At 48.9% G+C, this 12916-nt stretch overlaps 1 protein-coding gene across 4 annotated transcripts in view; it reads left to right on the forward strand.

The window, feature by feature from the left end:
* Positions 1-12404, forward strand: part of NUP214 (nucleoporin 214) — an 89270-nt gene extending 76866 nt beyond the window's left edge. For 3 of the 4 annotated variants that reach the window (XM_052647938.1, XM_052647937.1, XM_052647940.1), the window contains 6 exons: positions 320-476; positions 4747-4899; positions 8774-8945; positions 10717-10856; positions 11719-11743; positions 12241-12404. In XM_052647938.1, the coding sequence (XP_052503898.1) occupies positions 320-476; positions 4747-4899; positions 8774-8945; positions 10717-10856; positions 11719-11743; positions 12241-12274 (681 nt within the window). In that variant the 3' untranslated portion in view covers positions 12275-12404. The remainder of the gene's footprint in view (positions 1-319; positions 477-4746; positions 4900-8773; positions 8946-10716; positions 10857-11718; positions 11744-12240) is intronic. The other variant, XM_052647939.1, reaches the window with a different exon arrangement.
* Positions 12405-12916: the final 512 nt, after the last annotated feature.

Consider the following 12916-nt stretch of genomic DNA (forward strand, 5'->3'; position numbering starts at 1 on the left):
CACATTTGGGGGAGCTCCCAAGGGTTGGGTTTCCCTGCCCCAGGAATCAGGGCAGGTAAACTGTTCGGGCTCCCACCTACCACAAGTGATGTTTTCAGAGAACTGGCAACGTAGAATAACTTGAGAATGTGTGGTTGTAGGGATCATTCCATCCAGAGTTCAGCTTCCTCTCTGGTCGTTAGAACATCTGCACCAGCACTGACCAGTGTTCCCTTGCTCATTCCATCTGCACAGCTGTGAGCTGCTCTCTGTGGACGGGGCCTGCCATTTTACCGTGACCTCTCATCCTCCCTGGCTTCCTGTCCCTTTTGTCTCCTAGCAGTCGTCCTCTTCCAGCGGCAGCGTGTTTGGGTCTGGAAACGCTGGAAGAGGGGGAGGCTTCTTCAGCGGCCTCGGAGGAAAACCCAGCCAGGATGCAGCCAACAAAAACCCATTCAGCTCGGCCAGCGGGGGCTTTGGGTCCACAGCTACCCCAAGTAAGTTCAGAAACTTTCCTGGTCTCTGGGTCCCCTGATGTCATTGTCATTCTCCTGGCAGTATCAGAGCTTCAGTGACAAGGGTAGCAAGGAGGAAAGGTCTGGAAGGCCCATTTAAAATCTCTCCCCCAGAGCAGTGCGGTCTGTTTTGATTTTGTTTTTCATTTTGGGGTTTTTAATGAGATGTCCTATATAACCATGAAAAGACATCAGAGCTGCAGGGAGAGAGGATCTATGCACTGAGCTACTCCCATCGTCTCTCGCAAGGCCCACATTGCTCTGTTTCTTAGGACTGAGATGACTTGAAGTGAATGCAAGCAGACAAGCATAAAAGAGAGCAGCCGAACAGGCTGGGTGTGCTTGGAGGAGCATCTGGATTTTCATTTGTGTTGGACTTGCTTTGAATTTGCTTTAAAATACAGCTACTGTAGAGAAATGTCACACAAAAGTTGAAGCCATCATTATTTCTCAGCTCTTACACTTTTGTCTTATTTTCAAACGAAGCTGTATCTTTGTGCTGGCACTTTCTTCTTCAGCTAATTCCTTGTTGATCTGTCTATTCGTGATTGGAAATGAAAGAAATTTGTTTGTTTAAATCTTCTGAAAAAAACAATATTGTGTTGCTGATGAAGACTGAGTTGGGAAGTCAGGCACCTGTCAATCTTCATCTTAGCTGCTGTCATTAAATATGCACCACCAGAAGCTTCTCTCATCTGTGTGATGATTACATGATCGCTCATTGGGAAAGACCCCAATGCTGGGAAAGATTGAGGGCAAGAGGAGAAGGGGACGACAGAGGATGAGATGGTTAGGTAGCATCACTGACTCAATGAACATGAGTTTGAACAAACTCAGGGAGATAGTGAAGGACAGAGGAGCCTGGCATGCTGCAGTCCATGGGGTGGCAAAGAGCTGGACACACCTGAGCAGCTGAACAACAAGGCATCGGGCGCTAATGTTCTCCAGATGGGACAGAGGTTTCCTTGATGATGAGGCTCATGTAGTTACAAGCAAAACTCTCTTTCCTGAGACTCACATATTGACAGATCAGTTATTTTGATGTCACTGTTTATCTAGTAATATGTAAGGAAAGATTGTAGTGAAGATACACACACATCTTTAAAGTTGCAAAATTATATAATCAGAAATTTTTGTTCTGCTAGTAGGAATTTAGAACCTAAAACAGAGAGATCTTAGAACTCGAGTACAATAACAGTTTTTGAAAACCGTAGGGTTGATTTCCTTTAGGATTGACTGGTTTGATCTCCTTGCTGTCCAAGGAACTCTCAAGAGTCTTCTCCAGCGCCACAGTTCGAAAGTATCAATTCTTCTGCACTCAGCCTTCTTTATGGTCCAACTCTCACATCTGTACAAGACCGACTAGAAACGCATAGCTTTGACTCTATGGACCTTTGTCAGTGAAATGAAATCTCTGCTTTTTAATATGCTGTCTAGGTTTGTCATAGCTTTTCTTCCAAGGAGCAAGCGTCTTTTATTTAATTTTATGGCTGCAGTCACTGTTCACAGTGATTTTGGAGCCCAAGAAAATAAAGTCTGTTACTGTTTCCATTTTTTCCTCATCTCTTTGTCAGGAAGTGATGGAATCAGATGCCATGATCTTAGTTTTTTGAACGTTGAATTTTAAGCCAGCTTTTTCACTCTCCTCTTTCACCTTCATCAAGAGGCTCTTTAGTTCTTCTTTGCTTTCTGCCATTAGGATGGTATCATTAGTTTCAGATGTGGCCATCCCCATTTTATCAATAAAGATATAGATTCAGAGAGAGGGTGTGGGCTTCCAGAGGTAACAGCCATTAAGTAGTGTAAGAGGGGTTCCATGCAAGCATGTGTGCAGAGCTCTGATCCACCGTGTTGCCTCCTGAGATCTCCCAGCCCCGCCATGGAATGGAACCCCTCCCTGTGCACCCTGTCTGATGGCCCTCATGCCTGCTTTGCATGGCATTCATTGAACACGCTCCCCTGCAGATAGATCAGAGCACAGACTGGGAGGCCAGCCCCTCCCCTGGTGACATTTAGACCCTGGGCTGCGTAGTCCTGGAGCTGCCCTCCTTAGCCCTGAAAAATAATTGGAACTAACTATGCAGTGATCTCAGAAGACAAGCTAGGGAGATGACTGGTGCTTGGTGCTGGAGTGTTCTGTGTCCTGAAGTTCACACTGCAAAGGTTTCTTCTCTCTTTCTTCCCGGGAGACTCTACCAAAGACACAGGTAACCCCTGGGGTCATGTGAATTATGTGTGAGGAAACCTTGACTCAGGAAGGCTTAGTCCTTTCCCATCAATTATTACGTTTTCTAAGCCAAGGCTGACTGCACCACTCATTTATCCCCCTGTAATGTCTTTGAACATCCTAAAGACCAAGGAGTCTTAAAGAGATAAAGAGATAAGGAAGCCCAAAGGCTTGTAAATGTTCTCTGACCTCCCCGGAATTCAGGTCTTCCAACACGGTTCCAGTAAAATCATTTCACCTCTGTATTTCTGGTTTCTCCAAGAGGAGATCTAGTCTCTAATCTTACACTTGGAATTTTTGCCTTGTTAGCACTAACAAAGTCAGAAAATCATCGCCCTCTCTTCTTGAAATACCAAATGAAAGGAATGGCGGGGAAGCCTGGTTTTTGTTTCCAGTATCAGACGCACCGCCATTGAAGGGATCTAATGTAATCCTCAGTCACCTTGGATCAGGAAAGGATCAGACTGCTCAAGAGGGCATTTTGCAGGCTCCACTAGGGGATACGTAGCCCCCTGGGACCATATATGATGGTGATGAAAAGGAATTTGCTACCCACACATGCTGTCAGTGCCTGACATGCTCACAGCCAAGCTCTTAGACTGTCAGCAATAGTTTTACAGAGCAGGTGACCATGCCGTGGTCTGGGGCTCTGTGTTACTGGCGCATGGAAATTAGAGATGGTTGGGTCCCTGAGATGAGGCTCTGCACTTGCTGGATTGTGGATCAAGAGCATTGAAACCAGAAGTGTTAACAGAGTTGCATCTCACTGGGGTTGGATTGGCAGCAGAGCAAGAAGAGAGGCCCTGACCTTGACAGGTTAGTGGTGGACCCCCTCTTCAGACAGCTCGTCTTGGAGAGTCACCCTCCACGCTTCTCCCATCCATCACCCTCCCTGTGAGCACCTGTCTGGCCCATGCAGGTGTCTGTACGTCTCTCTTGGTGCCTTGCAGTCAGCTCTCCACACCCACCCAGAGCATGTCATTGCAGCCTCCTGTCCATGCCTGTGTCTGAGCAGTGATCCTCTTTAAAGAGAGCGGTTTGCTGCCTTACTGTGGGTGCAAGCTCATTGTAATAAAACACCCATCACAGCAGGGTGGGGAAATGTGAGTCGTCCCTCTCCGCTCCTCCCAGTAAAGGGTTAAAGAAAAGTTCATGTTACACAGCATGCTGTGTGTACTCCCCAGGAGCGTCCGTGTTTTTGACTTTTGGCAGTTTATATGTTGCCTGTCAGATTTGCAGTACCTGCAACAAAAAACTTGACCCCCATCTTGATTTTTAGGAGCTCAATTCCTTTTTTCCTTAAATTCTTGGAGCCAATTCAGCTGAGGGAGCAACCCACCATATAAGCATCTGAAAGGTCAAGGGCTTACTCTAAACCTCTTAGAAAGAGGAAGTGAGACTGGAAGTCCTGCTGGCCTCTTATGTTCTTCAGAACATCCCGAGCTTCCATCCAACCAGAAGGAGGAGCAGCGGGATCTTTCCTATTCTGCCTGCATTCTCTGTGCAGAGCCGGCAATGGCAGGCATGTAAGAGTAGGATTGGAAGTCAGTGTGCCCAGTTTGAATTCACTCTAGCTTTGTTTTCTCTAGTTTTGACAAAATTTGAAGTTGGTCTTCATGTGAGAAGATCCATGAACACCAGCCCCGTTCTTCAGAAGCCGAGTCTCGTGTGGCCGCGGGGTGGGCCCCCCGTTGGACACATCTGCTACCTGTCGGCTCACAGGTGCATTTCTGCAGAAGAGCCCTTCCTTGGAACCTGTTGCCTCCCTTTGTTTTGTGCCTATAACATCATATCAGGAAATCCTGAGCCTGGGCACTGGAATGATTACAAGCTTGTCATGAAGATACATACACATCAGAGGAGGTTTCTGTCTCACTGCCACCCAGCATCCTTGGGTCCTAGACTTCTTTGTCACTCCCTTCTCCCCAAATGCCTAGTGAGATTTCTTCCTTCTCTGTTTTGAGGAGTATATAAGGACATCTTTCTTCCTCTGACTTCCCTCACACATGTTCTTCATCTCTTCAGATACATCTAACCTGTTCGGAAACAGTGGAGCCAAGACATTCGGCGGATTTGCCAGCTCATCATTTGGAGACCAGAAGCCTGCTGGCACTTTCAGCTCTGGAGGAGGAAGCGTGGCCTCCCAAGGCTTTGGGTTTTCCACTCCGAATAAAACAGGTACTGCTCTGCCTATTTGCTATGCTTATGGTTACACGTGTTTGTAATATGCATAGACTTTTGGAAGCAGAGCTCTCCAGGCTGGTTCTTGAGGGAGGTGACTGGAATGCAGATGAAGATACTCTTCCGCCAAATTCATTCTCTTCATTGAGCATCTACTACATTCCTGACACTGCTCTCTGTCTCCGGAGATGTACTAAGCACAGAATGCATGTCATGCAGCCCTTAACAGAGTGTAGTGTCTTCATAGGGAAGAAAACATTGTGGATATTTACAGTTGCATTTAACAACCAAAGGGAGCCTATAAGACTGTAACTTGAAGCATAAACAGGAAAGCATCCTGAGTCATATTTGCTTGGATGCCCATTACCTGTGATGGGTAAGACAGATGGTCCGTGTAATTTCTTATGTCTATATCATTTTGTCCTACCCAAGTCACTTTTTTTTTAACTTTTTATCAAGTATAATCACATAACTATATCACATGCTCTTGTATGTATACAGTTTGCATAGCATAATGATACAACACAATTAATTTTCACTTTTAGAATATACCTGCCTAGGGATAAAGAACATTGCAGTACTACTTTTTATCCCAGCATCACTTGTAAAATGTATATTTGGAAACTGTGTGGCTTTTTTTTATAATCATGTATTATTATACTTGCAATTAAAGATTTTAAAGAACAGTATATATTTACCTGCAAAAAAAAAATCCTTCATCTCTGTCAGCTGCCCCATCTATCCTATTTCTGTGTCTGAGCTCTACAGAGGGGCTGCATACCTGCCCTTGTCTTGTGGAAAATTGTGTGAAAAGATTTTTGGGGGCAAGGAGCCTTAACCTGCTGAGCAAGCAGTTCGTTTAAGCAAATGCCCCACAGGTGAGCAGGCAGGATGCTTCCCCAGGCGTGTGTTGGGGACTCTGTGTGGGGATCGCAGAGGAAGGACCCTCCCGAAGGAGCAGCCGCCTGGATGCCTCTGACAGGGGAGCGTGGCTGCCCCGAATTAGTACCTGGAATCCCACCTTTCAGAACTGAAGTTACTGCGGTTTCCTAATGCACTGGGCACCTGTACTCAGACCTGTGCCTGGCGTGGGTCAGTCTTTGCTAGCTTTTGATGCTCTCTCCTAGAATCTGAAGTGGAATAGGAATGAGCACCACAGCTGCATTTTGCAGCTTTGAGTGATTTAAAAACACTTCCTGCAGAGAGTGATTTAAAAACAAAAGGGCTGCAAATCTTTTGGTCCCAGTTAACAGGGCAAATAGAACTTGACTAAGATAGTTTTTTTTTTTTTTAAGATAGTTTAGTTTATTAATCATCAAGACCTTTTAACTTATCTTTTGAGGAACCTGATCATGTTTTCTTCAACTCTTGTGTCTTCTCTGTTGTTCCTTATCCTGGGGTCACGTTCCAGTTGAGTTGAGAACTGACCCTTTTATTTTTTCAGTCTGAGAGAAAATGCATCCACCCACTTTTCAGACTGGTTTTTCCTATTTGATGACTTGCCCCATGGAACCACCTCGATTGAGGACTCCAGGAATTTCAGATTGTGGGTTTGGGTGGGTCTCTAAAAAATTCCAGAAGCAGCCCTCCTCCCTTGAGTACAGTTGCAGTAAAAAATAACACCACTGGAGATGATTTGAACAGAGGACAGGAAGTGGAACAGACTGACAGTGACCTGCTGCCCCAGACCACTGGGTCACGCCATGTTCTGCCGCCGGAGTTACTGGCTTTGGTGGCAGTGGAGGGGGCAGCGTGGTGGTGAGGTGCTGGGTGGTCGTGTGGTCACCCTGCCTTTATTCCCATCCAAGCTCTGTCGCTCACCAGTGGCTCATTCTAGACATGGGGCATCTTCTCTGAGCCTCGGTGTCCTCCCCTGTGAAGTCAGGGTCCCGGGTTTACAGGGAGGATTGAAACTGGTAAACAGTACCCGGCACATGGAGGGCCCTCAGTAAATCGGATGTCTTATTGAGTACTAAACTCCTGTCTCTTTTGGAGAAGAAAATCATGAAAATGTCAGCATCTAATAAAATTGGAACCCTCAGCATCAGGAGTGAGCTGTCTGTCTCCAACAGTGAAGCCCGGATCACCGTTCAGTCTCTTCTCTAGTCTAGCTGTGAGGTGGATCCGTTGTTTTGGGGCGTTGTGTGTACCCGTGTAATCTCCTCTCTCCATCCAGTGTACTTTCTGTATCATTGTGACTTCTCATTTTTCACTCACCTTCCACCAGGAACTCTGAACAATATTGAGTACAAAGTACTAGGTGAAGGTCTGTGTGTCCAGGAAGAAAGTGTAACCAGATCCATGATCAGTCTTAAATAATTCAACTGCAAGGGTTTTTTAGCACTTTTTGTTTTCCAGTCTGTTATATTTGTAACCCAGCAGTCTCCATTATCATGGCTTGGAATTTCACTCGAGGTTTTAAAATACAGACTATAGACCCAAATGTGAGCCTGCACGGAAATCGCCTTCTCAGTTGTGCTCCTGCTGTTCCTGGTGAACGAGCAAATGACCGAACCAGAGAGCAGCAGCTAGCTAAGGCGTTCAGCTGCCAGCCTTTCACATCCAGCGTTTGCTCTTGCCTGATGCAGGCAGCAGAAGCTTGTGGGTGATTACACTCATAATAAGAAGGCCTGGGTGATCCCTCTAACACCGGGATTCACTTTCCACTTGGGCGAGAATGAGGGCCCCATCTCGCTGGTCCAGTCACCTCCTGACTTGGCCTGGACCACCATTTCTCCCTTCAGAGCACACCTCTTGTACCGTTTTGCTGTGTTCTGTTCAATAGACGCTCGGCGAGTGTCTCTGCTAATGTCCTAGAACGATGCCAGCAGAGTCTTGGGGTTTGGGAATCCTCCTCGGGGCCAGGAAGAACAGTCAGGCAAGGGCCTTCTGTCTTGCCACTTGACAGGCATCTACCGGTCGGGGGAGGTGGCCCCGGGCACACCTGGCCCTTCATGTGCGGCCACCTGCATGGGTGCCGCCCCTGTGGGCCTGTGTCCACGTGAGCAGCAGTGCCGGGAGCCTGCCCATGGGCTGGTAGACTCAGGGCTCGCCTTGCCCACTGATGGAGGGTTCTGTCTCATTCATACAGCAGCCGTCCTCCAGACAAGAAACACAGTGTGCCTTTTTTTATTGAGGAGTAGTTCCTGACTGCAGAGAGAGAGCTTTTTGTTAATTCTTCTGTGCAGGGAGAGGGAGACTCCTGAGAGAGACGGAGAGGCATCCGGCTGTAAATAAGTAACGAGCTCCTGGCCGAGTGCCAGCGCCCCGCGGCGCTGCGTCTCCTCGGAACCCAGCTCGCAGGTCCTCCCTGAGAGGGGACTGTGAGCCTCTAATTCGTGTTTCTGTGAAGCTAGAGACCTTGCCTATGTGATGATAAGTCATAAACTCTGACCATTTTGACAGCTGGGTAGGGATTGAATCTCTTGCATGTGACTTTTCAGTGAAGAGTCTCAAAACATGGCAGGGGGGCCAGGTGGGGGCCTGATGTGGCCAAGCTGGTTCTTCATGGCAGTTGGATCTCACAAAACGTGGAGCTGAGGAGTCCAGCTTGCCTCTGGGAAAGCCCGGGGAGCTCACAGACAAACATGAGGTCTCCTGGGTTCTTAGAACTCCAAGGTGTGCTCCTACGTGGACCGCAGACCCTTCTGCTGGAAATGGAGGGGGTGGCGGTTTGGTTGGGTTTGGGTTTATTATTTTGCTGATAGAAGGGGTGTTGCCCTTTGCTATAATTTTTTGAATTTGAAGTTCTAATGTATTTTCCCCTTTCTCCTTCTTCCTCTTTTGATTTGGTTTCTCACTGCTCATTGTCTTCTCTTCCTGTCTCCTTTATTTCTCCCTGTTTCTCTTTGTTTGCCTCTGTTTTGCTCAGGTGGCTTCGGTGCTGCTCCAGTGTTTGGCAGCCCTCCTACTTTTGGGGGATCCCCTGGGTTTGGAGGGGTGCCAGCATTCGGTTCAGCCCCAGCCTTTACAAGCCCTCTGGGCTCGACGGGAGGCAAAGTGTTCGGAGAGGGCACTGCTGCCGCCAGCGCGGGAGGATTCGGGTAAGCCCCCCGGGAGAGGCCAGAGGAAGCCCCCAGGCTCGGGTCAGCAGAAGCACTGGGGCCCAGTACTCCTGTTTTGAAAAGAAAATTCTTCTGTTTCCCCTTTTCTTGACTAAGCTGAAATTCCCTTCCTCAAAATCCGCAAACCAGTCACTCCGGGATTCCTGTTCTCTACAGGGATAAGGCCAGACCCTGTCCAGTTCTTACTGGACATGAGCCGCGTTCCTGTCCCCTGATAGGTGTCTGGCAGATCCCTGCTCTCCTAGCAGAACTAAAGGATTGGTTAAAGGAAGAAAAACAGTCTGCCCTTACTGCAAGATTGCCCCTCGTGTGGTGACTTGTGTTAGGAAATTCCGAATGAACAGTTTTTACCAAATTCTTTTCTCTTGCGATTGCTGTCCCTGAGCAGACAGCTCCTTAAGCCCCCTGCTGCACTGCAGACCCCCAGCGTAGGACTCCCACCCACAGTCCCCGGGCCAGCTTCCACAGGCACCGTCTGGGCCCTGGACACGTTGCAGAGTCTCCAGGGCCGTTCTGCCTTCAAGGCTGCTCTTACTGCTTGGTGTATATGCTCACTTGAAAATGCCATAGTAGAGATTTGCTCCAGAGGGCCCCAGAAATTCAGTCTGGTTACCAAAACCCCAAGGAGAAAATAGCCTTCACCACATCACAAAATCCCAGTGAAATATATGTGGTGATGACTACAAAGTGTCTCATTCGAAGGAAGTATGGATGTCTAAAGTTACTGTCTGCTGGGCCTTTCACAGCCCTCAACCCTGGCTCGGGACTTGTAACACTACAGAGCTGGCGGGTGGGGCCGGGGCCGTTTGGGAGCATTGTCAGGGCACATGGGATGAGTGCTGGCAAAGCGGGAGCATCTTTGTCTCGAAAGTAAACTCAAATGGAGCCCTTGCTCACTACCTCCTCACCTCTCCATGAAAGAGGCTGGTGCAGACATGCTGGCAAGTCTCAAGGAAAGTGAGCGAGTTGATCCATTGCTTCTTGGATTTCATGTAGAGACTGATGGGTCTCTTAAGCTGCTCCCAGGAAGTCAGGAAACCCGAAGTTAAGGAAAGCTTTGAAAGGAGAGTTGGGGTCGACTTAAACCAGTTTTCTGGCAGGTTCTGACAGATACTATTTTCTGCAGTGGCCACCCAGCACATGATATTACAAAGTTGCTGGAAGGTTTGTAGTTGACTGGGAATCTTGAGGTTTTTATTTATTTATTTGAAACCAGCTATTTTCTTCACTAGCAAAAAAAAGGATCAGGTTCTGCCCTGGCCAGGGGCTCGCCCACATAAATCCTGACTGGCTGGTTAGTTCCGAGTTGTCCAGCAGAATCAAGCACCAGTTTTGGTGGGACATCTCCCAAAGAGCCCATCACCGTTCTTCAGATCCCCGTCGTGAGTCTGTCTCTGACCCTGGCTGACACCTGAGGGCTTCCCAGAGCCGTGTATGAGAGGCCCGAGGCATGGGTGAGATTAGCCCAGGACCAGTGACGTGGAAGTTCCAGACAGCAGAGGAAAACCCAAACACTGGACAAGTGGGGTTTCGTACTGCAGCCCTTTATTTTTCTTCACGAAGCTGAGGCAAAGGTTTGCTCTGGGCTCTAGCCTACTTTTTCTGAGAGGCTGCCAGTTTAAACCAAGCTCATCACTTCGAATCATGTATGTCGCGCATCCTGAGACTCGGGAGGGGGGCCGAGGCTGTCGGGCAGCAGAGGGACCGTGTGGCCACGCTAACCGCAGTCTCCGTTCTCACCGGGACGCAGGTTCGGGAGCAGCAGCAACACCACGTCGTTTGGCACCCTCGCCAGCCAGAACGCACCGACTTTCGGATCGCTGTCCCAGCAGTCTGCTGGGTTTGGGAGCCAGAGCGGCGGATTCTCAGGCTTCGGATCAGGCGGAGGAGGTGGGCAGCCTGACCTCTCCCTACACTGTGGTCTCTCCTTTTGTTCCCCCAGTAAATGTCTGACAACCCTCACCCCTACCCTGATCCTCCAAAAGAATGAGTGATTTTACCTGGCTATTCAGTCTGGTACTTGAAAAGCTGAAAGTGCTGGAAAGACACAGTGTTCTTTTTAGGTTTTAATTAGACTTGTAACACTGTGCTCTTTCTTACCAAATAAAGAAATGGCTGACTTGACTTTTCTCTCAAGATTTGAGGACTCCAAAAAATATCCATTCTAACTAGACCTTGACGTAAAAGTCTAAACCAGAAGACTCAAAAGATATAGAAGAAAGTAAAAATAAGAGGTAGAAACTTTACAAAATGTCTTTCATTTGACACCCTACTTCTTCAGATAGTAGAATATCTTTGCAGCACACTTATGAGATGCAAAAGTTAGGTATTGTTATTATTTTACAAATGACACAGAAACCGCAAGGGGCCAGTTTGCTCAAAGGACTAGACAGTGAGCAGCAGGGCTGGCCCTCGAACCGAGTGTCTAGCTGCTCTGGCCTCAAGGAGAAGAGAGAGCAAGTGGATGGGGAAAGTAGAAAAAGCACATTTTCCTGATGAAATGAGTTTGTGTGGCATCAGCAACAGTGAGAGGAGGCCTGCCGTGACCCTCTGCTGGCCACAGTGGAGATGGGACAGACCCTGAAACAGCCAGCAGACCACGCCCCTTCCTGCCCCCACCCCCTCCCGGCCTGCGTCTTATGGGAGGAGGGCTTCCTATGGAGACACAGGGAGGGGGCCAAGGCGCCCTAGAGACCACCTTTGCCTTTCAGGTGTCTGTGTGTTCTAACTGCACCCTTCTCCTCTTTTTCAGGATTCGCCTTTGGATCTTCTAACTCGTAAGTACCGCTCTTCATTTTTGAGTCATTAAGTAAGGGTGGAGGCCTATGCGGTATGTGAAAACGGTAGTTTTGGTCTGTTTGTACAGTTTGGTATCTATTTTTCCTGTTTAAAATCTTGTTCTGGAAATGGCATTTCAGCAGCAGGTTTTGGGCTGTGTGGACTTGCTGCTCTCAGTAGGCATGTGGCCGGAGGTTCCAGGCCTGGCCTTCTCCTGGGCCATGTGTAAGAGAGAGGACGGTGCCTCTGCTGAGCAGAGCCTGGAAGGCAGAACCCGAGAGATGCTTTTCCTTATTTCCCTGTTCATTCTCAGAAGTGCCCTGGGCTCCAAGCCCATCCCCAAGTCCTGTTTTTCTGTCCTCGCTTTCTGCGTCTGTGCAGAACTGCCTGACACTGGAAATTCCAAGTCCTGCTCTTTGAACACAGGCAGTTGCATGAGCTCCGGAGCCCTTCCTAGAGCAGTAGCTGACCTGCCTCTCCCGGCGCTTCCTTGCAGGTCTGTCCAGGGCTTTGGTGGCTGGAGAAGCTGAGTGGGTGTTGGCACTCCTTTCCATCCCTGTGACCCGGTGCATTCTCAGCTCCCCTTCTCTGAGAAACTGCAGCAGTCCTCTGAACTGGATGCTCTCATTGAAATACACCACCCCCTGAAAGAAACAGCAGAAACCAAACTCCAGAGATGCCTGACTGCGTGTTCTGCGTTGCGTTTTGTGTTGGTTGTCCCCCCCTGCTATTAAACTATTCGGTCTGTATCCACACGGAATGTGTACGGGCCTCCTCCAGTCACAGGCAGGGAGAAAGGTCCCCCATTTCTGGGCTCTGAGGAGCTTGCACCGCCTGCCGGTAGCCAGCAGTGTCTCTCTGCAGAGGCGGCCTCCAGAAGGGTCCGGCGTGGGCTGTGGCCAGGCTGGCGCTTCTCCCAGACGGCCCCCCAAGGGGAAGAGGTCACGTGCCGGCCAGCGCCTTTCTGAGGCCGTGACTTGCTGTCTCTTCTTCACTTCTTTCTGCTGCTCGGCATCAGGCCCCTCGACGTGCCAGCATGGCGACTAGTTGGAGGGAAAGAAGCTCACCGACGCGGGCATTAGCCAAGTCTTGGAAGCGGCACAAGCCCCTCAGAGCGCGGGCGGCTGTGAGGAGCATGGAAGCAGCAGGGCCTGCGATGGTGGCACCGCCCT

The sequence above is a fragment of the Budorcas taxicolor genome, chromosome 11, assembly GCF_023091745.1.
Source record: "Budorcas taxicolor isolate Tak-1 chromosome 11, Takin1.1, whole genome shotgun sequence".
Taxonomy (NCBI): Eukaryota; Metazoa; Chordata; class Mammalia; order Artiodactyla; family Bovidae; genus Budorcas; species Budorcas taxicolor.